Below are 24020 nucleotides of genomic sequence, written 5' to 3'. Positions count from 1 at the left end.
ACCGATCTGGGAGAGTAGAGGATTGCCGAAACTCCGAGAGCGTATGACTAAATCGAGTCGCTGTCTAGTCTTGCTGTCTAGTCGGATGAGTCGGATGAGTCGAGAGATGGAGTGGGCGGGAGAAGGAAAAAGAGAGGAGCGAGCCGCAGTCACAGGGGATTCGAGGAGATGGGGAGGGTGCTTCAGGAGATGGGGTTCTTGCGCGTCGAGTCTGAGTTGTGCTCTCGTCGGTAGCAAGAAGCGAGGAAGCGAAGACTGTTGAGCAAGAACGACGAAACGTTCCGTTTTGAATTTCGAGCTCGAGGTTTTGTTGGGTCACTTGACCTTCCGCGATCAACATGTTCGTGCTCTCGCAAACCTCTGAGACTATCCGCGACCTAGCGCATCGTCATGGGAGGTCGACAGGAGAGAAGCATCGTCCATCTCGCGGACGAGCTCTGTCTGAAGTTACTTTCAGTCCCGATGGGGTCGAGCTCTCGCAAACTCCGTTCGCCGCTCAGCGCGCAAGCTCTTCAGCGTGAAGCGCGAGCCGGTCGCCCCTAGGATACAATGGGTTGACTCGGTCCGCAACATCGAAGTTTTCGGGACCAGCTGATCGAAGAGCGAATTAGTTGAGTATTTCTGAATTAATCTTCCTCTACTCGAATCCACCTATCGTAACCCACGAGGAAGTCCTATCAAGTCAAACCCACAATCGTTAGTGCCAATTTAGCCTAAACAGGTGAGACAACCGAGAGACAGACAACTTACACATGCAGTTTTCGCTTTCTGACTGATCCGAATTTTACCCTTTTCCCGCTTGAACGTTGCGAAATAGCCGGAAGTCCTATCCGCATACCGAGTTTCATTAGCTCCAGTCCGCGTTCAAGCTCGGCCAACCCTCAAACGAGCGCGGGCAAGACGGAGGAGAAGAAAAGACTGACCCCTCTGAGACATCTTGATCGATCGCGACGGCCTCCTTGAGACTCGTACATGCTTTCGCGAGTTTGCCAAACGCCTTGAATTCGATCGCTGACTGTCTAGCACCGAACGCCGAAACGAGGTTTCGGAGCGGTTCTTCGGGTTCGGGCGAACGTCGATCTGATGCGAAAAATTCTACAAATTTAAATTGAGAGAGGGAGGGGAGGTATTCTTCCTATCAACGCGCGAGAAGTGGAAGGTGAGATGCGTTCGAGAGTGCTGAGGGAGAGTGAGTGAGCAAGACGTACGAGAGGACAAGGCCATTCAACCGAACCGTCACAATCCCCCGCCATTACCGTCAACGACTTCAAGTTGGGTCTCGACTCGTAAATCTCGTTGAACAACGTCGGAGTCGGGTTCCTCGCTTGATACAGTGCTAATCTTCTCAAGTTTCCTAAGTGTTCCAACGATTTGACGAGAATCGATCGATCCGTTTCGGTCATGGGTCCTTCGAGGAACAACTCTTCGAGAGGCAATGGCTCCGCGTAACGTTCTGAGGCGAGTCGAGTGATCTCGTCGGCGAGTTGGACGAATGTTGAGGGATCCCGAACGGAATCCATAGAGAGGTTGCGGAGCCGCGGGAGGAGGGATTCGATGATCGGGGTATAGGGACCGAGTCGACGAGAAGAGGGCCAGAGGAGGAGGGAATCGAGGTTGGGACATTTCGCAACGAGATCGAGCTGGAGTCGGAAAGAAACTGGAGTCAGCTACCCAGACATGATAGTCGAACATGGACCAGAACTCACGAGTTGCGGTGATCCATGCATGATCTGAAGGGTGTGAATCTTCGGAAGAAGCGGAAGTTCGTCTCGGAATCCATATTCGACTTGATTGAACCGAATTGCGCTCAAACGAGGAGCATTCGAAACGGCTCTCATGAATTTGACCGCTTTTTGTCCGCCAATCAATACTCCTTTGAGGAACAAGACTTGTAGTCCCCTTTCAACGAGCGTCTCGATAAGTTCGAATATAACATTTTGTTCCTGTTCTTCTTCTTCTTCTCCGTCCAGTTGCGACGTTCTGTACCACAAGTCAAAGTCGAAAGAATTTTCAACCGATTCGATCGATAGTTGCTGCACCTTGATCGGGTCCATCCCTTGTGCTTCACACTCCTTGATGAGCTTGACGAACGATTCTAAATTCCGGGATTTGCGATATTCGGCAGGGTGTGGGGATGTTGTCGCCATGGGTACGTAGTGGACCGAACGGAAGATGAGTGGTCTGCAGATCTTGGAGAACCATCGATTGACTGCAGAGAGGGAGAGGAGAGAGTCGGACGGGCCGCGAGGAAAGGTCGGGGAAGGGTCTCGTTCGTCGACGGCGTGAACGATTCGGAGGAGGATTTCGTAAGGTAATTCGGTCAACGGGAAGTGGTCCATCTTGGTCGTCAGAGGTCGAGTGAGTGGTAGAGAGGAGAAAGAGAGTCCCCTCTTCTCTTCATCTCTAAATCCCTCCTCCAACGAAACGATGGCGAATATCTGGCTAGCCGCAGGAGAAGGCAAACTAGACGCCGTCAAACAGTTCATTGAACAAGACAACGTCTCGCCCAACGCACTAGACGACAATCATTATTCTCCTCTTCACGCCGCTGCATCTTGGAATCACCCAGAGATCCTCTCGTACCTCGTAGAGAAAGGAGGAGACATCAACATTACGGATGACGATGGCGAGACTCCGCTCTTTGTCGTAGAGACGGTAGGAATGGCGAGGATGGTCGTTGAATTGGGAGGAAACCCAAGTCATCGCAATGAAGAGGGAATGACGGTTAGTACTCTCTCTGACCATTCATCGAGAGCTTACACTAACAGTGTCGGATACAGGCCGCGCAACAACTTCAAGAAGAGTACCCTCACATCGCGGTTTACCTGCGAACGATTTCTGGAGAATCTTCGACGACGGCGACGACGGACGAGAACGCGACGGAAGGTGATCCGAACCTCGATGCACCGACCGATGAACTCATGGCGGCGGTGAGGACGATCATGGAAGCTTCACAAAGGGGAGAACTTTCAGAAGCCGAAACGGACGAGAAATTGAGGGAAGTCGTCGAACAAATCGTTGGGAACCAAGTTGAAGCGGGACGAGCTATCGGAGACAGCATGGAAGATAACGAGTCAACGGAAACGAGGGAACGACCGCAGGATGATGACGAGACGACGGATGAATCGAAACGACCTCGCGAGAACATTGGTCGATGAGCTCGAGTGGATTGACGGCACGGAGTAGTGTACATAGCCGTGAGTAGTTACTATCTATAGCTCAAAGGCTCTATCTATAGTACAACTGACCGGATCGCCTCTGCCGAAGATAGAGATTTGCAACAGTCGGAATCGAAATATCTTTCTCTGTTCGTCGAAATTTTCCGTCTCGCCTCGTCTTCCATTGATTTTCGAGTGGAGTCGGAAAATCCCCTCATCTTGCCAGTCAGCTACAAAACTCCAAGTTGAGAGATGGCTGCTTTGGTTTGATCGCTCTTTCTTCTCTCCCATCTTTGCGCTCTCGCAGACCACAGTCTCTACAACAAGTCTCTCCCGACCGGATTATCTACTCTCTCGACCTCGTGCGTCTATGCCAACGGCCCCTTCCAGGTCGAGCTCACGCTCTGCTTCCCCTACGCCAACCCTCGTCGATCCTCCTCCCCCTTCTTCCCCAACTCGACGAAACCGTCCTAACAATCAGCTCTACCTCGACAAAGACTCTCTCAAACGGCTCTCTCCTGTCAACTCTCGATTCCCTCACGGTCATCATGCTCGTAGTCCGACTTCATCGATCGCCTCTTCGACATTGAGTCAACGAACTCGACATTCAGTCGACTCGATTTGGGATTTCGATTTCGAAGCTCACTGGGAGCGACGACAACGCGAAGACGCGAAAAGATTGCAAGAGTTGAAAGGGACAGTTCCTTATTTGACTTTCGGTCGATACGAGGAAGAGTTGGAACGGGTTAGGAAAGAAGAGAAAGCGTCGAGACGAGTTCATGGGTTTTCCGAGGACGGTCAATCCGAAGCTGCGAGCGTCGTTAGTCGAGGTCCTTCGGCGATTGGAGCGGCAGAGAAGAACCCTCAAGGTATGGTGGGAGTCGGTGGATCGAGCGAAACGAATTCGGTAGATTTCGAGAAGCGGAAACCGAAAGGGTTTTTGGGAAAAGTGGATGAGAACAGGAGAAGGATGAGGAAGTTGATGAGGAAGAAGAGGTTTCATTTGATCATGATTGGGTTGGTCGCTTTCGATCTCGTAATCGTCATGGTCGAGCTCATCGTCGGTACGTACCTCTCGACTACCTCTGAGATTGGAGAAGCTCTGAACTGACTTGGTCGAACCGTCTTGCTGGCCAGCTCTCTTGACGGCGGGTTGTGTCAACGAGGAAATCTACGAACTCGTTCGTGTCTCCTCTCTTGCGTTCATCGAAAACCCCGCTCACACTGCTTCATCGACAGCTTCTCGAATCTATCCACCATCACCCCGCATCGCACTTGACCCCAGCAATGTTTGCATGTTCCCTCGCCCCTACTCACAGTCGAGAAATGCTCGAGAACGGTATCTTCGGGTGAGAGCTCTCTCTTCCTTCTTGCCTGTCTCAAAGTCGCTCCTTACTGATGGTCTGACTTGCGTCCTCGCAGAGTCAATCTGACCCTCCTGAGTATCTTCACCCTCGACGTCTTTTTCGCAATCTACGCCTTCGGTCCAATCACCTACGCAACCTCATGGGTCACTCTCCTCGATGGGTTCGTCGTCTTGGCGACCTTCGTCGTCGACATCTATTTCCATTTCAGTCACGATCCAAACTCGGAATCTCCGTAAGCTCTCATCTGTTCCGTAATCTGTTCGAGCGAAAATTGACAGGGTTTTGTGCTGCTGGGTCTAGGATCGCACTGGTCATACTCCGATTGTGGAAGATCTTCCGAGCAGCACACGCGATCGCTCATGCTTTGCAGTATCATTACACGGAGAGTGAGTCGCTATCTTGCGCTTCATCCTTCGCCTCACTACCCTTCTATCCACTGCGAGTCGTCATATCCGCGCAAAGGGCATGGCTGACACTGTTTCAATCTTGCAGTGATGGAGAAAGCCGAAGCGAATCGCAAGAAGCTCGAATGGGAGCGTATTTCGGAATCAATCCGTCTCAACGTAAGCTCGCTCTCCTGCCCCTTCCCTTCCCTTTCTCCGCTGATCCACTCCTTTACTCGCTCTAGTGCGTACGATCGACCCTGATCGAGAAGACGGGACAAGATATCGATCCAGAAGAAGTTGAGAACCTCGTTCAAAGTGAGATTCAGGATATTCAGAAGAAACGGAAACAGGAGGAAGCGAGGATCTTGCAGGAGTTGAGAACGGGGGGAATGTTCAGATGTAGGAGTAGACACGGGGGAATCTAGAAGATGGACAGAGCGTGCAAGAGAGCGGGACGAGTGGGAAAACGAACGAAAACGAGATAACGAGTAATCGCCGAGGGAAGCTGGAAGGAGGACCATCGTCGTAGCAATGGTTCGCGGCTATCATTGAACCCCATTCTGTGCCGGTTATAAGAGACTCTCGTACAACAGACACTGTGTAGCTCAAGTTTTCCTCTTTCTCGAATGTTTGGAACAAAATTTTGCCACCTTCGAGACGCGTTTCTTTCCTGCTCCGTCTCAGAGAGTGACAGTCGCAGCGATCCGGTCAAGAGAAGAAGAGAAGAGAGTTTTGACGCGCGAAAACAGAAAAGTTCCTCTTCACCCAACTCTTCTCACTTTCTGATTACAAATCCGCCTTAGAACGCTTCCTCCCGGCTATGGTACGTCCTCTAGACCTCTCGTGACTCTAGTAGAGCTAATACCGAGGTCTCTTCAGGGGGTCCATGGCCTATGGAGTCTCCTTTCTCCAGTCGCTCGGCCGATCACTCCAGAATCCCTCAAGGACAAACGACTAGCAGTCGATGCGAGTATCTGGCTGTACCAGTTCCAGATGGCAATCAGGGATCGCAAGACGGGAGAAGCGCTCAAAGGGAATCATATCCGTGTGTCTCTTCTCTTCTCTTCTATCTTCACCCCTGACTAATCCCTCACACGAGCTTCTTTCGGCTGACTGGATAGAGGGAACGTATAGGAGGATCTTGAAATTGTTACATTGGGGGATCAAACCGGTATTCGTGTTCGATGGAGATGCACCTTTACTCAAGAAGCGAACTATCGTAAGCTCCTTTCCTCTCCATCAAGCAGAGATCAGCGGTCCTGACTGACACAGTTGACATTGTGTAGGAGAAACGCAAGAGGAGAAAGGAAGGAGCTGGGAGGGATCTCGCAAAGACTGCTCAACAATTGTTGTCAGCTCAATTGAGGAATCATGCGGCAGAGAATGCTCTAGCGAGGTCAGCTCGCCTCTCTAAGCGTCATGACCATTGACTGACAGGCTGTGAGCTGTAGGAGACGTAATGCGGAAGCGAACGCGAACGAACAGATGGACACGGGAGAAGAAATCGGCAACGACGCAGTTTACCTCGAAGATCTCGAAGCCGGTCGAGGACCTATCACCGTAGCAGCACCTCCTACGACTCCCGCTCACATCAAGAAGGCTCGCAAGGATGCGATGCGAGACGAATACGCCCTTCCCGCGATCGATGGAGGAGTCGAATCTCGAGTGAAAATGTCGGATCCTCGAGTCGCTACGGCCGAAGAATTCAGAGACTTCATCGAAGACCTACGTCCTGAAGACCTCGACATCAACTCGGACTTCTTCGGAAACTTGCCGACCGAAGTCAAATACGAGATCCTGGGAGAACTTCGAATCAAAACTCGTCAAGTCAATCACAAACGAAATCAAGAGATGCGAGGAGCAACGACTGCTATCGATTTCTCTCGTGCTCAGATCGACAACTTGATGCAGAGGAACCATTACACTCAGAAGTTGCTCGCCGTGACGGACGAATTGGGGACTGCCGCGATCGCGATTCCGACTCGAGTAGCAGGAACGAGGAATCGAGAGTATCTCCTCGTTAAGCAGGATGCGAGTAAGGGAGGAGGATGGGTACTCGGGGTGAAGAATCCGGAATTGGGGTCGACGGAACCGATCACGATCGAAACGACGACGGACGAAAGTGTTGGAGGTCATACGGACACGGATGAGTTTGAGGAAGTTGGAATCGACGGCAATAGGTGAGTTCGACACTTGTTTATGAAGAGCTGACCCTCGCTTATAGCTTGTCGTCGAAACCCGCAGTTCACCACCGAAAGCATCTCTGCCAACTCCGGACGTCGAAGCCCGCCGACTCCTCGCTGTCGAAGCAGTTCGCTCTCGATATACGGCTCAACCGGCTCGTCCCGAATCAGACCCTTACCTCGACGTCCCGACTCATCAAGGTCGAACCGCTTCTCATCTCTTTATCGACGGCGATGGAAACGACGACCTCGAGCTACAAGAAGCGCTTCTCGAATCGATTCGTCAACAAACCCATTCGACGAGTCCCATTCCTCCTCCTGTCGCATCAGGTTCTGGCATGCCGAGGTATTCTCCTCCTCCGAGACCTCATGTTCCCGTCCCAAACCCGAGAACAGCAGGAGGAGACGAGTCTGACGACTCGATGGAATACGTCGATGTCCCTCCGGAGGTCTCGCAACCTCAACCTCCCGCACGACCTCAAACTCAGAACCAAGCGCAACCTCCTTCTCCCGTCGCTCAGCCTCAATTGGGTTCCGATGATTCGGACGCTTTCGAAGAAGTCGATGTCTCTCCGCCAATCTCTCGCAAACCGACGCCTCATCACCCAGCGAACGAAATCGAAAACGGTTCACCTCCTCCTCAGCCTACTCTCATCGACACCGTCCTCCTCTCCGATTCTGATTCCGAACACGATTCTCCTCGACGATCTTCTCCTCCTCCTCCTACTCATCGCGCCAAATCACCTCGTCCTCCCGAATCGACTCCTCCCGCACCAGACGTCACGGCTCGCGATTTTGGTGAAGAAGAATTCACGGTTCGACCTCGTCCTACTCCAGCTCCAGCTTCAGCTCCAGCTCTCGTCGAGATGCCTCCTCGTGTCACTCACGATGCAGCGGCGTTACTCGACCTTCGATTCGCGGATACTTCGTCGAAATTCGATATCCTATCGAAACCTCTTTCGCCCCCTGCCGCCGAAGCTCAACCTCGCTTACTCTCCCCTCTTCGCGAGACCGTCCCGTCTGTCTCTCGTCCATCACACTCCGCTACGTCGACGTCCTCTCTCCAAGCGCCTCTCCCCATCGAATCTGCTCCTCCGCAGCACGTCTCACCGTTGCCTCCGCCTTCACAAGAAGCATCTTCAGTCATTCGGCCCGTTTCAAACGGCGCTTCATCACTCTTTAACCCCGCACCTTCCGTTGCGCCGACTCCTCCTCAAAGACGTTCTCCATCTCCTCGACAACGCTCTCCTTCGCCGACCCCTTGGATCCAATCCCCCACCCTCGCGCCTCGACAACAGTCTCTTCCGCCCGAACAAGTGCTCGAGAAAGCCGCGGAAGCAGTTGGAACAGAGATGACCCGAGGAGACGAAGAGGAGGAAGAGGAAGAGGAAGAGATGCTGCCCTGGAGTCGAAGCCCAACACCTCAACCTCGACAACAACGACAGCTCGATCGTGGTCTTCCCCCTTCACAGGATTTGATCGACGCAGCGATCGAAGAAGCTTCGAAAGGAGATCTCAGAACCGAGGAAGCAGAATATTCAGAAATGGCGAAGAGGTTGAGAAACGAAGAATTGGAGTCGATGCGAGAGGACGCGACGAGAGACATGGCGAGATTGTTGGAACAGAGGAATGCGGAACAGAGAAACGCGGATGGGATCACTCGTCAAATGGCGAGTGAAATCAAGGTGAGTCTCGATTCGATTCTAGCTGGTCAACTTCTCCAAGTTGATTTCGTCTCGACCCACAGGAAATGCTCATTCTCTTTGGGATCCCCTTCCTCGACGCCCCTCAAGAAGCCGAAGCTGAATGTGCTTCCCTCTTGACTCGATCCCTCGTCGACGGAGTAGTCACGGACGATTCCGACGTTTTCCTCTTCGGCGCCTCTCGAGTCTATCGACACATGTTTGACGGAAACAAATACCTCGAATGCTACCTCTCGAGCGATCTCGAACGGGAACTCCACCTCGATCGAGATGAATTGATCAGGTTGGCGTATCTCCTCGGGGGAGATTACGATGATGGATTACCTGGAGTCGGACCGGTCCTCGCGAGAGAGCTACTGAGTGAGTTCGGCGGAGAAGATGGATTGGAGAAGTTCAAGGTGTGGTGGAAGAAAGTTCAGGATGGGAAAGATTCGGAAAAGGATACGAACACGACTTGGAAGAGGAAATTCGTGAGTCATCGTTTTATCGAGTCGAGGCTTGATCGCTGAAACTTTGTTCTTGTATGACTCGCAGAAAAAAGGACACAAGGCTCTCGTGATTGAAGGGAATTGGCCGAAACCTGAAATCGTGAGTGAACGAGACCTTTTTGCTCCACAAGGATGCGATAGCTGACGTTGACTTGACATCAATAGGCTCGGGCTTACTACAATCCAGTTGTCAACGAGAGTGATGAACCTTTTAGCTGGGGAGGAATCGATCTCGACGGTTTATTCCTGTGAGCACTGATTCTTCTTTCGGTCGTCTCATTCTCGCTCACCCCTTTCGACTCGGCCCTACGCAGCTTCCTCAATCGTACGATGGGATGGTCCTCCGAATACTGTATGAAAGATCTGAAACCTTTGATTGATCGACTCATCGCGATCAAGGATGGGAAAGCGACTCAACAGAAATCTCTTCCCGACTTGTGAGTTGCTCTCACTGTGCTATGGAATAACCTCAAGCTAACATCGTCGCATGTGAGTAGCTTTGATCCTTCAGCTGGACACGATTCGTTCCGACGAAAGAAACCTGTGAAATACGCTTCAGAACGATTGCAGAACGTGATCAAGGTACGTCGTCTTGCCGCTTCACGCGTATCTTTGCACGGTGCTGATGAATGTGAGCGTCGCTTCCGATGTACAGAACTGGAAAACGCAACAACAAGCATCGATTGAAGAACTGGAGGGGGAAGAAGGAGGAGAGGAGAACGATGACGTTGAGATCGAGGAACCAGCTACACGTCCTGCATCAAAGAAGCGTAAATCCAATACCTCGACTGGTGCTGCGAAGAATGGAAAAGGAAAAGGGAAAGCGAAATCTTCCACAGGTAAGGCGAATCTGAATCTTCTCTTGATCGATTCTCACTGACATTCGCTTCCGGATCATTAGGTCTCGCAGCTCCTCCACCTCGTCCCGCCCCGAAGAAGAGGAAGAACTCGACCGTCGCCTCTCGCAAGAAACGTTCGCAAGAACTCCGAGACGCTCGAGCTGCCGCGAACGGAGGGGTTTACTCGTCGGAAGAAGATCTGGATGCGATTGACGATGCGAGACCGACTCCTCCTCCACCACCGACGACTGGTCGTACGAGGAAACAGAGGGAACAGGCACCGAGACAGACGAAGAAGAGGAGGACGATTGAACCGGTTTCGGATCTCGAAGAGTAGAGGAAAGATTGTTTGCTTGTTACCCTCCCGCACCACATTACCATTGCTTTGTCATTACCCTTCTCGTTCTTTTCTCTTTCGCATCTAGCAATCAGCATTCTCGCAATCAACTCGCAATTTTTCGAAACTCGTTTTTTCTCTTTTTGTTTCGTGTCTTCGCTCCGTCGTCTTCGATCGTCTACTCCTGATGAGCTACTTCTAGGGGTAAGGAGCGAGAGGATTTGAATGATGTCGAAGAACTTCTTCCGAATTCGTTCGTTCACCTTCCACCACTTTCACCTCTCTCAAAATGGTACACCCTGAACTTCTTTGGGCTCAACGTAGCTCGTAAGCCTCCACTTTCAGTGTCTTGCAGGTCCCCTCACCCTTCCTCCCTCGATTGATGAGGAAGAGAAAGTCGTAGAACTTCTTGATCAACCCGTTCCTCCTCTCGCCTCTCATCTGGCTAGATGTGTGGATGAAGGTACTGACACACTCTCTGTATGGATGACAGGGCCGACGAAGCGAACCGCAACATTGTCTATCTTACGATCAACGCAGCCGACCTCTCTCCCGATTACTCTCTCGAGATCACTTCGGGCAACCACTTGTCCTTCAAGGGCAAGACTGCTCAATCCGACTCGAAAGGTACCGCCGCCGCCGCTGGAGGAAAAGAATACGAGTTCGAATTGGACTTGTACGAACCGGTTGAGGTGTTGAGGAAGGATTTGAGGGGAAAGAGCTTGTTGTTGGTGCTCAAGAAGAAGGAAATGAAGGAGGAGTACTGGCCTCGGTAAGCGCTATCTACTCTCTAGACGAGATGCAATGTCCTCAACGAATTGCTGACACGGACCGCCTCCCCTTCTCCTCTCTTCTCTTATCCTCACAGTCTTACCAAGGACAAGATCAAGTCCAACTTCATCAAGGTAACTTCACCCAATTCTTCTTCCTAGTGAAGTGAGACGGAAACTGATCCGTTTTCCGTCAACCTCTCGTTCAGACCGACTTCAACCTCTGGAAGGACGAGGATGAACAAGACGATGAGCCTGTCGAGGCTGCTGATGAGGGTATGGGCGGCGGTATGGGAGGAATGCCTCCTATGGGAATGGGAGGACCTCCCGGTGCTGGTGGAATGGTCAGTCTTTCGCGTGAACTGATCGATTTCGTTCGATGCTGACGCCTTCCTCTCCCTTTGTAGGACTTTGCCTCGATGATGCAGGGGATGGGAGGGATGGGAGGTATGGGAGGAGCTGGAGGAGCTGGAGGAGCTGGAGGAATGGACATGGAAGCCATGTTGAAGCAAATGCAAGCTGCCGGGGTCGGAGGACCTGGAGGAGAAGGATTCGAAGGTGGCGAAGAGGAAGAAGGTGCCGAAGACTCTTCGGACGACGATGGACCTCCTCCTCTCGAGGCCGCTTAGATCGTCCTCTCTCCCTCTCTATTTTTCCCCCTCGTTCGTACCTTGAATATTGGGTTGATCAGTAAAACCAGTAGTGAATTCGCAGCTAGCAACCAAAGAACCCAAAATCTTATGTTTTTCCTCCTAACGAGTGAATGAGCGCCGGAGGCGACCGAGAGACCAAGCTGAAGAGGATCGCTCTAGTCCACTCGATGTGGAACGAAGCGATATCGAATGGAGCGCAGTGCGGCGATCACTCTTCTGATGTATTTCCTCAGTCTATCGACAGTTCGGAGCACCAAGGAGAAGCATAGGACTCGGTATCGCGCGTCGAGCAAGCTTTCGTTTGCGATATTCGATTAATTTTGACAGAGCTCGCACGGCAGTCCGAGAACGGGCCATGACTCTATCGTACTCGCCTCGTGCTGAATCGTGTGCCAAGAAAGAGACGGAATCATATAGCGATAGTTGGGGTTTTGCATTGCGAAGCGAGACTTTTTCTCTTTCCCTTCACCTCTCTTCACCCCTCGACCTCGAAGATGCCCAGGAAGGCGAAGGGAGCCTCTTCAGCTACTCCTGATGATTCTCAAGGTACGCAATCGTCGTCCCTCGCGCTCTCTCAATCGAGAGATCGTCTCATCATTTTCACCACTTCTCAGCCGCTCCTCCCCCTCCGAAACGCGCTCGCAATGCTCAATCACGCGTGAAAGGCAGGAAAGGAGCTCTACGAGGTGTACTCGAATTACCAATGGATCTCATCTGGGAGGTGATTCTCCTTTCCCTTCTCCCTCTTGAGCCATTGTTCATTGAACTCGCCCGTCACCATCTCCTCGCTAGATCTGCACTCACTTGGATGTCGGAGATCTACTCACTCTCTCGAATACGAACAAGGCGTTCCGCTCAGTCGTCACGGGAGAATCTTCTCGAACTCTCTTCAAACGCGCTCGTCAACGAATCGGTCTACCTGAACTACTCTCTCCGATACCGGATCTTCGCTACGCCGAGTTGATGTACGGGAAAGGTTGTCACATGTGAGTCTCCAAACTCGCGTTCGTTTGTCGAGAAAGAAGCTGACTCTCCGGCTCTTCGAGTCGCTTTCAGCTGTGGGAAAGCGAACGCAGGCAAAATCGATCCATGGTTTCGTGCTCGAATCTGTCAAGCTTGCTACAAGGACAAGTTCGTGGAACCGGGAAGATTTCAATTCAATCGAGCCGTCCGAGGCTTAAATCGTTACACAATCTTCTGTTCGCCTTGCACGGTCGCTTTAAAGCGAAATGAAAGGAGTTCGTCCATTCTCAGCCGAGGAGTTCCTCCTTAGGAATACCTGCTAACGTATTATTGCGACGTTGCAGGCTACTACACATCAAGTTTGAAAAAGGTTTCGGATGAATTGAACGCGAAATTCCCAGATTCAGCAACGAATCTCTCGACTCGTGACGACAACAAACAAGCTCAAACCGAGATCGCTGGCATGCGTAGCCAAGTCGAAGTTGATGAAGACAAGATCAAAGAACTGGAAGCAGCTGTAGCCTCGCGCAAGGCTGACTGGTTAGTCTCGTCTCTACTTTGCTTCGTTGTGCTGTTCTTCCTCTGAAGTTGTTTTGATCGATCTATAGGAGATACGTAGCCTCACTCTTCAACGGAACCCTCCCCGGATCGGTCGAAAGGCTTCCTCCTGAAGGAGCATTCCAAGAGTGGTATCTCGACTTCCACAAGATTCGCGATGCACGAGACAAGGTAAGCAGGTTCTCGTACTGAACGCGTCATCTTATCCTTGGCTCTTGGCTCACATAACGAACCGACAGGATGCGCAAGCTCTCCAAGAATGGTTGAAGGACGTCAAAATCAGGAAAACTAAAGAAAATGAGAAAATTAGTACTGATCGTCGCGAAGAGTGAGTCGAACCTCGTGTCCCGGGTAGTGTGTTAGCTCCTGGAAGCTGACATCAACCTTCTAGGATCGAACGTCGCTTCGAAGCGCTAGGTTTCGAAAAGAGTGAATTCGAGCGCTCCGATTTCCTCAATCATCCTCAAGTCAAATCGACTCGCCCACTCTCCGACCGCACCTTCTCCACGATTGTCGAGCCTCATGTTCGTCAACTGCTTGAAGAAGGTCGCCGAAACCGACTTCGTTCGATGATCAAAAAGCAATACGGGGACTCGATCAAGGACCGCTCCGACCGCGACTACCTCCCTCCCCCGCACGTCTTCGTTCAAGTGCAAAGTCTCGAATCCATCGTCAACGACGCTTCCCGAAACCCTCCGGATTCTTTCCTTCTTTCGCCTGCGGCTGAATCTGCTGCTCGACAAGACGGTGCTAAGCTTGTTCGTGATCGTCGCGAGAAATTCCTGCGCACGATCGTCTCCGCCTACATGCAACTCGCTGAAGAATCCAAGGAGAAGGAGGAGGAGGAGAAGGAGAAAGAAAAAGAAAAAGCGCACTCTTCGCCGTCGCAATTCTGTCCGATCGACAAACTCCCTCTCGAACTTCCTCGTCTCCCTCCTTGGATCCCTCGTAGTAACGACGAGCCTATCCTAGCCTCTGACGAACAGCTCACCACCTTCCTCGAAACTTCTCCCCTCGCCCTCCTCGTTGAATGCAGCAAGTGTCAAAAAGCGTTCACGGTTCGAGGTCTCTTCAAGCATTTCTCCTGGTCTGGAATCCACTCGATCTGGTCCGACGCAGGCCCTCCCTCTGAACAGAAGGCAGAGGACTGGATGAGAGTCGGGGAGTTGGACCAAGAGGAGAAACAATTCGCTCGAATCGACAAAAACCTCCTTTCGCTTTCGCTCAAACTCCAACAACTCGTTGAATCAACTCCTCTCGTCGTTGACGGTTCTCGCCGTCTTCCTTCCCTCGAAAGCGGCGAATCGCTCGGAGAAGAAAAGCCTGACTGTTTCGACGTCTCGCTCGTTTGCACTTGCAACAGCGCTTACCAAGGGAGGCACGAAACTCGCTTCTCGGGGGACCCTGTTTTGAACGCGGTAAGTGAAACCTTTGTTGCCCGAGACGATCTGAGCTGATGATTTTCCTCTTTTCATCTAGTACAATTGGCACCTTCTGCGCTCGACGAACTGCTCGATCAAATCCTCGGTTGACTACTCGGTTTCTTATCGTGAAGCTCGTCGAAGACCCCAACAAACCTCGGAATGCGCATCGACCCCCTCTCCAAGGATGCCGTCGATTCGCGGACGCGGGCGTTATTATCGAGGTCGAGGGAGAAGGTGGCAACTTTGAGGTGGTTGTTTGATCGTGCTCGTTACCCGAAGCAAGTATCGCCGTGGAGGTGGTTGCAGGAGCGTGAAGGTTGAAGAGTTCTCGCTTGAAGAAAGGAAATGGGTAGTTTTTGCTTGCGTTGATGTTTTATGTCTGTGCTCTCTCTCTCTCTCTCTCTCTCTATCTCTCTCTCTCTGTCTCTATCTCTCTCTCGTCGATTGGTTTTGCAATCTCACAGTACTCTACTCGCGAAACCTTTCAAGCTCCAGAGAGGTTCGAGAGAAAACGCTCTCAATTTTCTCCGTTGAGGTCTCGCCAATGCGAACGCGCGAGTCAAGCAAGAAAGGGGAAGTTTTGCAAGAGTTCTACGAGGTGAGAGTTGTCCATGGAGGGAGAGAGCGATATCGAAAGGAGGCAAGGAAAGAGACGGAGAGGGAAGACAAATTTAGGTGAGATCAAGTGGTCGAGCGACTATCGTGAGATTGACTCGTCGATCAGCTAGTACTTCATCGAGACATTGAGCTAGATCTCGCCGTCGAGCCAGCGACCATACTGGACAAAGTTGGGATCCTTGATAGACGATTTTCCTGCGCGAGTCGTCGAAACAATGTGGTATTAGAGGATTGCCCAAACGATGACCTGAATTGAATACAGTCTCACCTTGCGCGAGGTCGTCTGAATTGCCGCTCAATTGCCACAAGCGATCGAGCCCCTTTGCAGTTGTAGGCTGTGGCGCGGATCGATTAGTTGCTGAGGCGTTTCCCAAGAAAGGGCAGCCCACGGGCGAGACTCACTAGAAGTTGGATCGCAGGTAGATAACTTAAGTCCTTTTCGTCCTCTGCAAACTGATGTAAAAACTTCAATAACCACTCGAGTTTTGTGTTATTCTGACCTTCGTTCGCTTCGAAGCACAGTTTGAGTCGATCGTGTGCATCGGATCCATTCGAATGGCTCCACCGGTAGACTAGGACGATGTCTTCGAGCAGCGCGGTCAGCGGAAGTTCGCGTCGAGCTGCGGGTCTTCCGCGTCGTCGAGTGGCGGTCCTCGGAACTGGATCGTATACCGAGTTATCATGGCTTGCGTCTCCCATATCGACATCGCTCAAACTCTGTGGCATAGAAGACCGAGTCAGTGCGACGACGGTTGTAGCGGAAGGAACAAGTTTACTTTGTGGTGTCGTCGAGCCGGAGCTCGCTTCTTTTGGTCTCGACCTCGCGTCCTTCGAGAGGAAAGCATGTCTGAGATGTAATCCTTTTTGATGTTTTTCAGCTCCTCCCAAAGATTCGCGAAGGTCTCAACATTGGGCTAGAATGTCAAAATCTCAGCAAACCTCGAGATCTACCAGCGGAGAAGGAGAAATCGAGGCTTACCATATAGGCCTCCCCGTTGATCGTGACAGAGACGCCACCCTTCTTTGCAGCGTCGCAGACTACGTAGCAGGCGTTCAACGAAGCGACAACCTCACGATAGATTTCGTCGTCGTAAGCTATTTCGTCGTCGTGCTTGAAGACCCAGTCGACAAACTTGGCGAGGCCATTGAGGCGATAGTAGGTATGCAACTTTAAGCCTTCCTTTCCCAGCATCCATAAAATTCTCCTACTTTCTTCGTGCAAAGTGTCGCGAGTAGTCGCAGAGACAGAGGCGATTTCTGTCTGCGAAAGGATCTCGAGGTCTTTTGCCTGAAGCGACGGTGTGGGTGAGCTCTATCTTGCAGAATACCGAAGGCACTGAGAGACTCACAACAACTTTTCCTAACCACGATTCGGCCCCCTTTTCAGGCGGAGGACATTTCCAACCTCTGATGCGCTCTTCGGAGGGCTACGGACACAACGAACTCAAGTCAGCCTCGTTGTGGCTCGACGCGACGAACGGTCTAGAGGCCTGCGTCACTTACGAAATCACCAGAGTAGATATTGAGCGAGAGTTGTTTGCGACGCAACCCTTGCATAAAGGCATCCTTCTTTTCGATTGTCTGTTCGGTCCACCACTTCACTTTCTTTTCACCCTCGAAGAGGCTTCGAATATTGTCTGCCCAGTCTTTGATGCTGAAAGTCGAGCCAAATACGGTCTTCACCAACGTTTGTCCCTTGGCTTGCTCCATCAATCGAGACTCGAGGTCAGCGACTGCGCTGAGCAGCTCCGCTACTGAGACATCTGTCGGGACGTGGTGGACAGGGGGCATTCTTGCGAGGTGAGACGAAAGAGACGAAGGACGAAGAGGGGGAGGAGAAAGTCGAAGTGAACTGTGCGGCCGTCGTTCATTCCACGAACCGAGCGGACGAGGATCTTGCGGTGTACGTGCAGTTGCTGACCATTGAGCCGGGTTCGCACCATTCGCGGGACTCCGGGACTCCTGCCTCGTGTCTGCAGCCGGAGCCTCGCGGAAAGGAGATTTGTTCGGCGAAGATCAAGCGAAGATCGATCGAGATTCGACTCAGCAAGCGAGTACTGAGTCTTTCTAATAGTAACTCATCGAGCAAAGAGAGCGACGTTGAGCGAGTCAGGCCAGCCAAACAGGCGAAAAAGAAAAACTCACCTCAAAATTGAGATTTCTCCAAGGGTTCTCACTCGCGGACTCGCTATCAGGCTCGCGCTCTCGCGCAAATCCAAACATCCTCGTGTATCAAAGATCGTGGTTTCATCGTTGTAGATAACTGGACGCGTCCGAAGAAAAGCTGTCAGTTGCTGTCTCTCGCGCGCGAAGGAAACGTGCAACGAACCTCTCCCCTCCTGTTCCGCAGTTCACGGCTCGTCTTTCCCCATACCTATAGCTGCTACGTTGATCTCCGCCGTTGTATCTGTCGTGCCTCCTCCATCTCCTCCTTGAGATCTGCTTCGAGCGGATCGATGTCCGGGTTCAGATTTTCGATTTTCGTCGGGGTTTCTGTTCACCTCCCGATGTCCCTCCGTCAGCCAGTAGTACCTGAGCGCTGAGAGTATCGCGAGATGCTCGTAACTGTTCAAAGTCGCTCCGTTCTTCCCTTGTCTATTTCGCACTCCTCAAGAGTAAACGAGGTTCTCAGACGACCTCCTCCTTGCCCTCTCCCGCTACCGTTAGCTACTGCTCGAATATACGTGACGTTGCTCGTAGGAACTGATTGACCGAGAAGGAACCTGTGAGGTCGGAGGGAATCTGTGTCGCAAATATAGCCGGAGTCGAAGGGTAGCCTGATCAGCTTGGCCGTTTGTGGGGGGTGAAGCGGAGAGGTTACTCACGTACAGCAAGACTAGATCTCAAGCAGCCAGGCGCGGTTCTTGTGTGCTGATGAGGACCAGAAAACAAAGAGTGAAAGTACCGGAGCGAAATTTGGGAATGTAGCGCTGAAAGTCGGACGAGACTGAGTCCAAGCGATGTTAGATTCCGTGTTCATGCAATCGTGTCGGTCAAGCTGAAGCCTAGGTGGAGGGAGAGGGGAAGAGGTCGGATTCTGGCTTGAAACGGATTACCGGTCCACCGTGGGCGGTCTGACGGAGGTGAGGGTATAGGATAGATGTCGACGAGTTGATGAGCTGGGTGAGCAGTTTGCGAACAAACCCCGCAAGCTGGAATCGAAGGATACAAGGCTTGCCGTCATTCAACTTTTTGGGGTCTCTCTCCTTTACCCATCACTTTCATTCGCCTTTCTCAGCCTGAGCGATGCACACAGCAGAAGGCATTCAGCTAAGGGCGCTCGATGGCTCGACGCCAGACCCGCTCAAGAGCAGCACGGCTTCATCAATTTCCGATCCGAACGGTCGAGAGCTTCTGACAGGGACCACGAACGGGACTCAGAGGGAAGGAGATACAGCCGTACCGAAAGATGGTCAGCTTATAATCTCTTCGTGCACAAGCAGCGGTCGGACACTGACGTGGAGTGGGATGGAAGGTTTCGAATCTTACCCTGACGGTGGACGGGCTGCTTGGATTCAGACACTGGCGGGTAGTCTCTTATTCTCTATAAGTTTGGGTGGGATCTATCTCTGTAAGTCGTCCGATATGCGATCGAACTTTTCCCGCATCGAGCTCATTCTGCTTCTCCTTCGCCCTATGCTTGATTGACTTCTAAGGGGGAATACTTCAGGACGCTCTAGTGGCTTCTGGGGCTGGTACAACAGCGCAGCTCGCCTGGGTAGGCAGCGCGCAAGCTTCAGTGGCTGCGATTTTCGCCATACCTCTCTCTCGCACCGTTTCCGCTTTAGGCGCTGTACGTTGAGGTCACTTCTCCGATCTTCGCTCTACTGATACCGATCCATTATCCCTTTGCAGAGACGCTCCGCCCTAATCGGTTCAATCTTTATCACACTATCACCTTTGCTCGCCTCGTTCTCAACCCGAAATTTGCCCGGTCTTATTTTCACCCAAGCGCTCGTATTCGGCTTCTCCCAAGGTCTCATGTTCTTCGCCGGTCTCCAAGTGCCCCCGAGTTATTTCCTCAAACGACGAAACATTTCCGCTGGATTGATTTACGCGGGAGCTGGAATCGGTTCAGCTCTCCTCTCGATCGTCGTAGGACAACTACTCGAGAAGATCTCGATCGAGTGGACACTGAGGAGCTTAGCATTGATTTATGCATTCGTTGCGTTCCCGTCGGCGCTCGTATTGAGGTCGAAATTACCGAAGAAACCTTTCAAGAGCGGTGGTCCTGTCTTTGACAAGTACGTCTCGACTCTTTCACACTCTGTATTCTCTGCGCTGCTCAATTCTGGAGCTCGACGACGATAGGTCAATGTTTAAGGATGCTCGATTCGGGTTCCTCCTCGTCGGGACCTCAATCGCTCTTTTCCCTCTCTTCGTGCCTCCTTTCTTCCTCCCTCTCTTTGCTACATCGGTCGGACTCTCGACAAAGACATCATCCTACCTCCTCGCCGGTAAACAGTCTTCTTTCCCGTCCGCTCGTGTCCAAGCTCTAACGATGCTTACTCTATTCGCTGCGTCGGCTCGGTAGGCTACAATCTTTCATCAGCAGGAGGGAGGATCGCTTTCGGACTCTTTGCCGACTCACTCTTCGGCAGTCTCAATTCACTCCTTCTCTGCCTGGTCATGGTGACCGTTTCGACTCTAGCGATTTGGCCTTTCGCTCACACGATCGGACCCCTCGTCGTGTTTGCGGTCGTGAATGGATTCTGCGGTGCGTGACTTTCGATGCTTCTCAGTTCTGACCGGACTTGGTCGCCTGAACTTTCGTAATTGGTTTCGTGCAGCTGGAGGACTATTCTCGTTGATGCCAGGCGTGATCACTTCCCTCTTCGGCTCCAACCGACTCAGTGTCATCTTCTCCATGCGTGAGCTCACGAGATCTGCTTCAACGAGCAAAGTAACCCATTCTGACTTTGCGGCTTCGTCTGTTGCAGTAATTTCTGCGTGGTCGTTTGGGTACTTTCTCGGGAGTCCGATCGCGGGATACTTATTAGAAGCAGGTGGAGGACCTCAAGGAGGTATCGAGGCGTTCAGAGGTCAGTCACTCCATTTCTCTTCGTTTTTCGTTTTGGCGACCGAGCGGAACTTGAACGCATTCTCGATGTACCGAGCAGGCGCGATTTGGTACGCCGGTGGACTTTCGGCGCTCAGTAGCGGACTCATAGGGATCGTCAAGGTGTTGGAGGTGAGGAGGGAAAAGAATGTGGCAAAATGAAGAAAAGGGAAAATGTATCAGAGTTTTAGCATCATTCATCCTACACGTTCGTCTCGGATCGTCCAGAGAGAGTATCTGAAGATGGTGCAGCTCGGGAGAAAGCTCAGCCAGCAACACGAGGATGACTCGCTCAAGCGGCGGAGAGCCGCAAAATTGAAAACGAGCAATCAGCGTCGAGACATGATTTTCTCGCTCGCCAGACGAGTCATATCGATATCCGTGAGAGAAGTTACGAGGAACATGAACACGTCGCAAAGCTCGAGACAACGGGGTGGAAAAGTGACACGTCTGCAAATCGACTTCGCGTCGAAATTTAGATTTCCTTTCTCCTCCCACTTCTCACTCGACAACCAACCCTTTTTCTCTCCCACCAACTATGGTGTCCTCCTCAAGATTCTCGGTTCGACCGCGGAGCCTATACGCCCTCGCCTTTGCTCTCGTCGCCCTTCTCGTCACTCTCTCTCCAGTTCACGCTGAGAAAGAAGAGGTTAGTCTTCTCTCGTCTCTCGCTGCGTCTTGGGACTTCTCGCATGTATAGAAAGTTGATCCTGACTACTCTGATCCTCTGTATATGTTCCACCCTCTCTTATCGTCGCCACTTGATCCGGTTCGATAAATCTCATCACGAATTCCACGTGTTTCCATCAACCTTCCATTCCCTCCTCGTCCTCCTATCGAGCACAGTATGGAACAGTCGTGAGTTGAGGAGTCTTTGAATCTGTTGTGTGAGCTACAAAGACTGATTCCAGTGATCCAACTCGCAGATTGGTATCGATTTAGGAACAACGTATTCCTGTGTAGGGTAAGTCGTACAATTACCTCTCTTCGACGGTTCCTATCGCATCTCTTCGAAGTCTTTTCTTCCAACGAGAGAGACGAGAGAGGAGATGCAGGAAAAGTTCGAATTCTCATGTGAATTCTCCTGCTAAACTCTCTCTGTCCCTCTTCCCACAGTGTACAAAAGAACGGACGTGTAGAAATCATCGCCAACGACCAAGGAAACCGTATCACCCCTTCTTACGCCGGTTTCATTCCTCCCAATGGTGAACGAGTTGTCGGAGACGCCGCGAAGAACCAAGCTCCTTCGAACCCTACCAACACGATTTTCGACGCGAAGCGACTCATCGGTCGTAAATTCGACGACAAGGAGGTTCAACGCGACATGAAGCACTACCCCTTCAAATTGAAACCTGGAGCGCACGGTCAACCCGTCATCGAAGTCGAAGTTGGTTCATCGAAACGTACCTTCACCGCGGAGGAAGTCTCGGCTATGGTTCTCGGAAAGATGAAGGAAACGGCTGAAACTTATCTCGGAAAGAAGGTCACTCACGCCGTTGTTACCGTTCCCGCCTAGTAAGTTTTCCCTCCCTCTCTTTCTCTCGAAATCTCTATCTGATTCCCTTTCGCTCGTTTAGCTTCAACGACGCTCAACGCCAAGCTACCAAGGATGCCGGTACGATCGCTGGACTCAACGTTCTCCGAGTTGTCAACGAACCTACCGCCGCCGCGATCGCTTACGGACTCGACAAGACTGGAGGAGAACGTACCATCATCGTCTACGATCTCGGAGGAGGAACGTTCGATGTCTCGCTCCTCTCGATCGACGATGGAGTCTTTGAAGTTCTTTCGACCGCTGGAGACACTCATCTCGGAGGAGAAGATTTCGACAACCGAGTCATCGACCACATCGTCAAGGTCTGGAAACGCAAGCACGACGGTCAAGATATCACGAAGAACCTTCGTACGATGGGTAAACTCAAGCGTGAAGTCGAAAAGGCGAAACGTACCCTCTCTTCGCAAATGTCGACGAAACTCGAAATCGAATCCTTCTTCGAGGGAGAAGACCTTTCCGAAACTCTCACCCGTGCCAAGTTCGAAGAACTCAACATGGATCTCTTCCGTAAGACTATGAAGCCCGTCGAACAAGTCCTCAAGGACGCTGGAGTCAAGAAGGAAGCTGTCGATGACATTGTGTAAGCCCCAGTCTCTCGTTTCACTTTCTCTCTCCAATTCGACACTGATGACTTGTGTCTCTTTCACAGTCTCGTTGGAGGATCTACCCGTATCCCTCGTGTTCAAGAACTCCTCAAGGAATACTTCAACGGAAAGGAACCCACGAAGGGAATCAACCCCGATGAAGCTGTCGCATACGGTGCCGCCGTTCAAGGAGGTATCCTTTCGGGAGAAGAAGGACTCGGAGACGTCGTCCTCATCGATGTTTGCCCTCTCACTCTCGGTATCGAGACGACCGGTGGAGTCTTCACGAAACTCATTCCTCGCAACACCGTTATCCCCACCAAGAAGTCTCAAATCTTCTCGACCGCTGCTGATAACCGTGAGTCTCCATTTGCTTCTTACCTCAAAGTCGAAGCGATGTAAGCTCACAAATCTTGATTTTCAGAACCCACCGTTCTCATCCAAGTTTACGAGGGAGAACGTGCCATGACTCGCGACAACAACCACCTCGGTAAATTCGAGCTCAACGGTATTCCTCCCGCCCCTCGTGGAGTTCCTCAAATCGAAGTCACCTTCGAAGTCGATGCCTCTGGGTAAGCTCGAATTCCCTCGTATTTGTTCTTTGAACATCGACTGATCATGTTTCTCGCTCTCTCTCCCTCCCCCACAGTATCATGAAGGTCTCGGCTGCCGACAAGGGAACTGGAAAATCTTCTTCGGTCACGATCGAGAACGACAAGGGTCGTCTCTCGCAAGAAGAAATCGACCGAATGGTCGCTGACGCCGAGAAGTTCGCTGAGGAGGACGACTTGATCAAGAAGAAGGTTGAAGCCCGTAACGCCCTCGAGAACTGTGAGCTCTATCTCATCCAGCTCCACTTCAGCTGAAAACTGACTGACTCACAATTTATCGTCCAATCTAGTCATCTACTCGATGAAGGGACAACTCTCTGACACCGAAGGACTCGGAGGCAAGCTCGAAAGTTCCGACAAGAAGGAGCTCGAAGCTGAACTCAAGAAGGCTCAAGACTGGCTCGACGAGTACAGCGCTTCGGCTTCCGTCGAAGACTTCGATGAACAACGCGAGGCTCTCCAAGCCGCCGTCGCTCCCATCACTTCGAAGATTTACTCGCAAGCCGGTGGAGACGACTCTTCCTCGGGAGGATACTCTCACGATGAACTGTAAAGAGGGAGGAGAGACAAGGTGTGCATAAAGGAAAATCAGGAAAGAGATGAATTCTTGGAATAAGAGCAAGACAAGGACAAGGAGAAGGAGAGAAGGAAAGAAGCAGAGAGAGGAGAGTAGAGGAAAGAAAGAAGTTTTTCTAGTTAGCTTTTTGTTTTTTTCGTTCGTTCGTTCGTACTCGCAATTCTGAAACTCAATACCAATCAAAAGC

General features: G+C 51.6%; 9 protein-coding genes across 9 annotated transcripts; 7 read left to right on the top strand and 2 right to left on the bottom strand.

Annotated features, from left to right (window-relative positions):
- Positions 1–626: 626 nt before the first annotated feature.
- On the bottom strand, positions 627–2339 carry JCM6883_003376 (uncharacterized protein; the record flags this gene model as incomplete). The annotated part of the gene is made up of 5 exons (XM_076630082.1): positions 627–674; positions 751–826; positions 924–1135; positions 1209–1640; positions 1707–2339. The coding sequence occupies 5 exons, from the start codon at positions 2337–2339 to the stop codon at positions 627–629; spliced, it is 1401 nt and encodes a 466-aa protein (XP_076489840.1).
- An 88-nt stretch (positions 2340–2427) lies between these two features.
- JCM6883_003375 (ankyrin repeat domain-containing protein) lies at positions 2428–3158 on the top strand (the record flags this gene model as incomplete). Its single annotated transcript, XM_076630081.1, has 2 exons — positions 2428–2724; positions 2781–3158. The coding sequence occupies 2 exons, from the start codon at positions 2428–2430 to the stop codon at positions 3156–3158; spliced, it is 675 nt and encodes a 224-aa protein (XP_076489839.1).
- Positions 3159–3528: 370 nt separating this feature from the next.
- On the top strand, positions 3529–5336 carry JCM6883_003374 (uncharacterized protein; the record flags this gene model as incomplete). Its single annotated transcript, XM_076630080.1, has 7 exons — positions 3529–4222; positions 4296–4339; positions 4398–4507; positions 4581–4757; positions 4826–4911; positions 5018–5088; positions 5154–5336. The coding sequence occupies 7 exons, from the start codon at positions 3529–3531 to the stop codon at positions 5334–5336; spliced, it is 1365 nt and encodes a 454-aa protein (XP_076489838.1).
- A 395-nt stretch (positions 5337–5731) lies between these two features.
- On the top strand, positions 5732–10461 carry RAD2 (ssDNA endodeoxyribonuclease RAD2; the record flags this gene model as incomplete). Its single annotated transcript, XM_076630079.1, has 13 exons — positions 5732–5734; positions 5791–5956; positions 6033–6130; positions 6198–6307; positions 6363–7091; positions 7156–8779; positions 8842–9267; positions 9332–9385; positions 9451–9533; positions 9600–9722; positions 9783–9867; positions 9941–10124; positions 10187–10461. The coding sequence occupies 13 exons, from the start codon at positions 5732–5734 to the stop codon at positions 10459–10461; spliced, it is 3960 nt and encodes a 1319-aa protein (XP_076489837.1).
- A 289-nt stretch (positions 10462–10750) lies between these two features.
- Positions 10751–11860, top strand: JCM6883_003372 (p23/wos2 family protein; the record flags this gene model as incomplete). The annotated part of the gene is made up of 5 exons (XM_076630078.1): positions 10751–10788; positions 10955–11233; positions 11330–11366; positions 11441–11575; positions 11639–11860. 5 exons carry the CDS (start codon positions 10751–10753, stop codon positions 11858–11860), a joined length of 711 nt encoding a protein of 236 aa, XP_076489836.1.
- Positions 11861–12378: 518 nt separating this feature from the next.
- On the top strand, positions 12379–15076 carry JCM6883_003371 (F-box protein; the record flags this gene model as incomplete). The annotated part of the gene is made up of 9 exons (XM_076630077.1): positions 12379–12430; positions 12499–12605; positions 12677–12870; positions 12941–13122; positions 13192–13387; positions 13456–13576; positions 13645–13733; positions 13797–14823; positions 14885–15076. The coding sequence occupies 9 exons, from the start codon at positions 12379–12381 to the stop codon at positions 15074–15076; spliced, it is 2160 nt and encodes a 719-aa protein (XP_076489835.1).
- A 501-nt stretch (positions 15077–15577) lies between these two features.
- On the bottom strand, positions 15578–17238 carry JCM6883_003370 (uncharacterized protein; the record flags this gene model as incomplete). Its single annotated transcript, XM_076630076.1, has 7 exons — positions 15578–15642; positions 15716–15782; positions 15850–16164; positions 16224–16361; positions 16427–16735; positions 16797–16874; positions 16951–17238. 7 exons carry the CDS (start codon positions 17236–17238, stop codon positions 15578–15580), a joined length of 1260 nt encoding a protein of 419 aa, XP_076489834.1.
- A 1677-nt stretch (positions 17239–18915) lies between these two features.
- JCM6883_003369 (uncharacterized protein) lies at positions 18916–20668 on the top strand (the record flags this gene model as incomplete). The annotated part of the gene is made up of 8 exons (XM_076630075.1): positions 18916–19018; positions 19104–19240; positions 19303–19691; positions 19759–19904; positions 19982–20164; positions 20238–20318; positions 20388–20489; positions 20568–20668. The coding sequence occupies 8 exons, from the start codon at positions 18916–18918 to the stop codon at positions 20666–20668; spliced, it is 1242 nt and encodes a 413-aa protein (XP_076489833.1).
- A 376-nt stretch (positions 20669–21044) lies between these two features.
- KAR2 (Hsp70 family ATPase KAR2) lies at positions 21045–23809 on the top strand (the record flags this gene model as incomplete). Its single annotated transcript, XM_076630074.1, has 8 exons — positions 21045–21155; positions 21433–21470; positions 21623–22021; positions 22084–22641; positions 22711–23003; positions 23070–23217; positions 23295–23476; positions 23547–23809. The coding sequence occupies 8 exons, from the start codon at positions 21045–21047 to the stop codon at positions 23807–23809; spliced, it is 1992 nt and encodes a 663-aa protein (XP_076489832.1).
- Positions 23810–24020: the final 211 nt, after the last annotated feature.

Source organism: Sporobolomyces salmoneus (assembly GCF_050403485.1).
Source record: "Sporobolomyces salmoneus JCM6883 DNA, S_salmoneus_JCM6883_v1_ctg8, whole genome shotgun sequence".
NCBI classification, from domain to species: domain Eukaryota; kingdom Fungi; phylum Basidiomycota; class Microbotryomycetes; order Sporidiobolales; family Sporidiobolaceae; genus Sporobolomyces; species Sporobolomyces salmoneus.
Note: the sequence above shows the minus strand (reverse complement) of the source record. Positions and strands in the feature narration are given on the sequence as shown.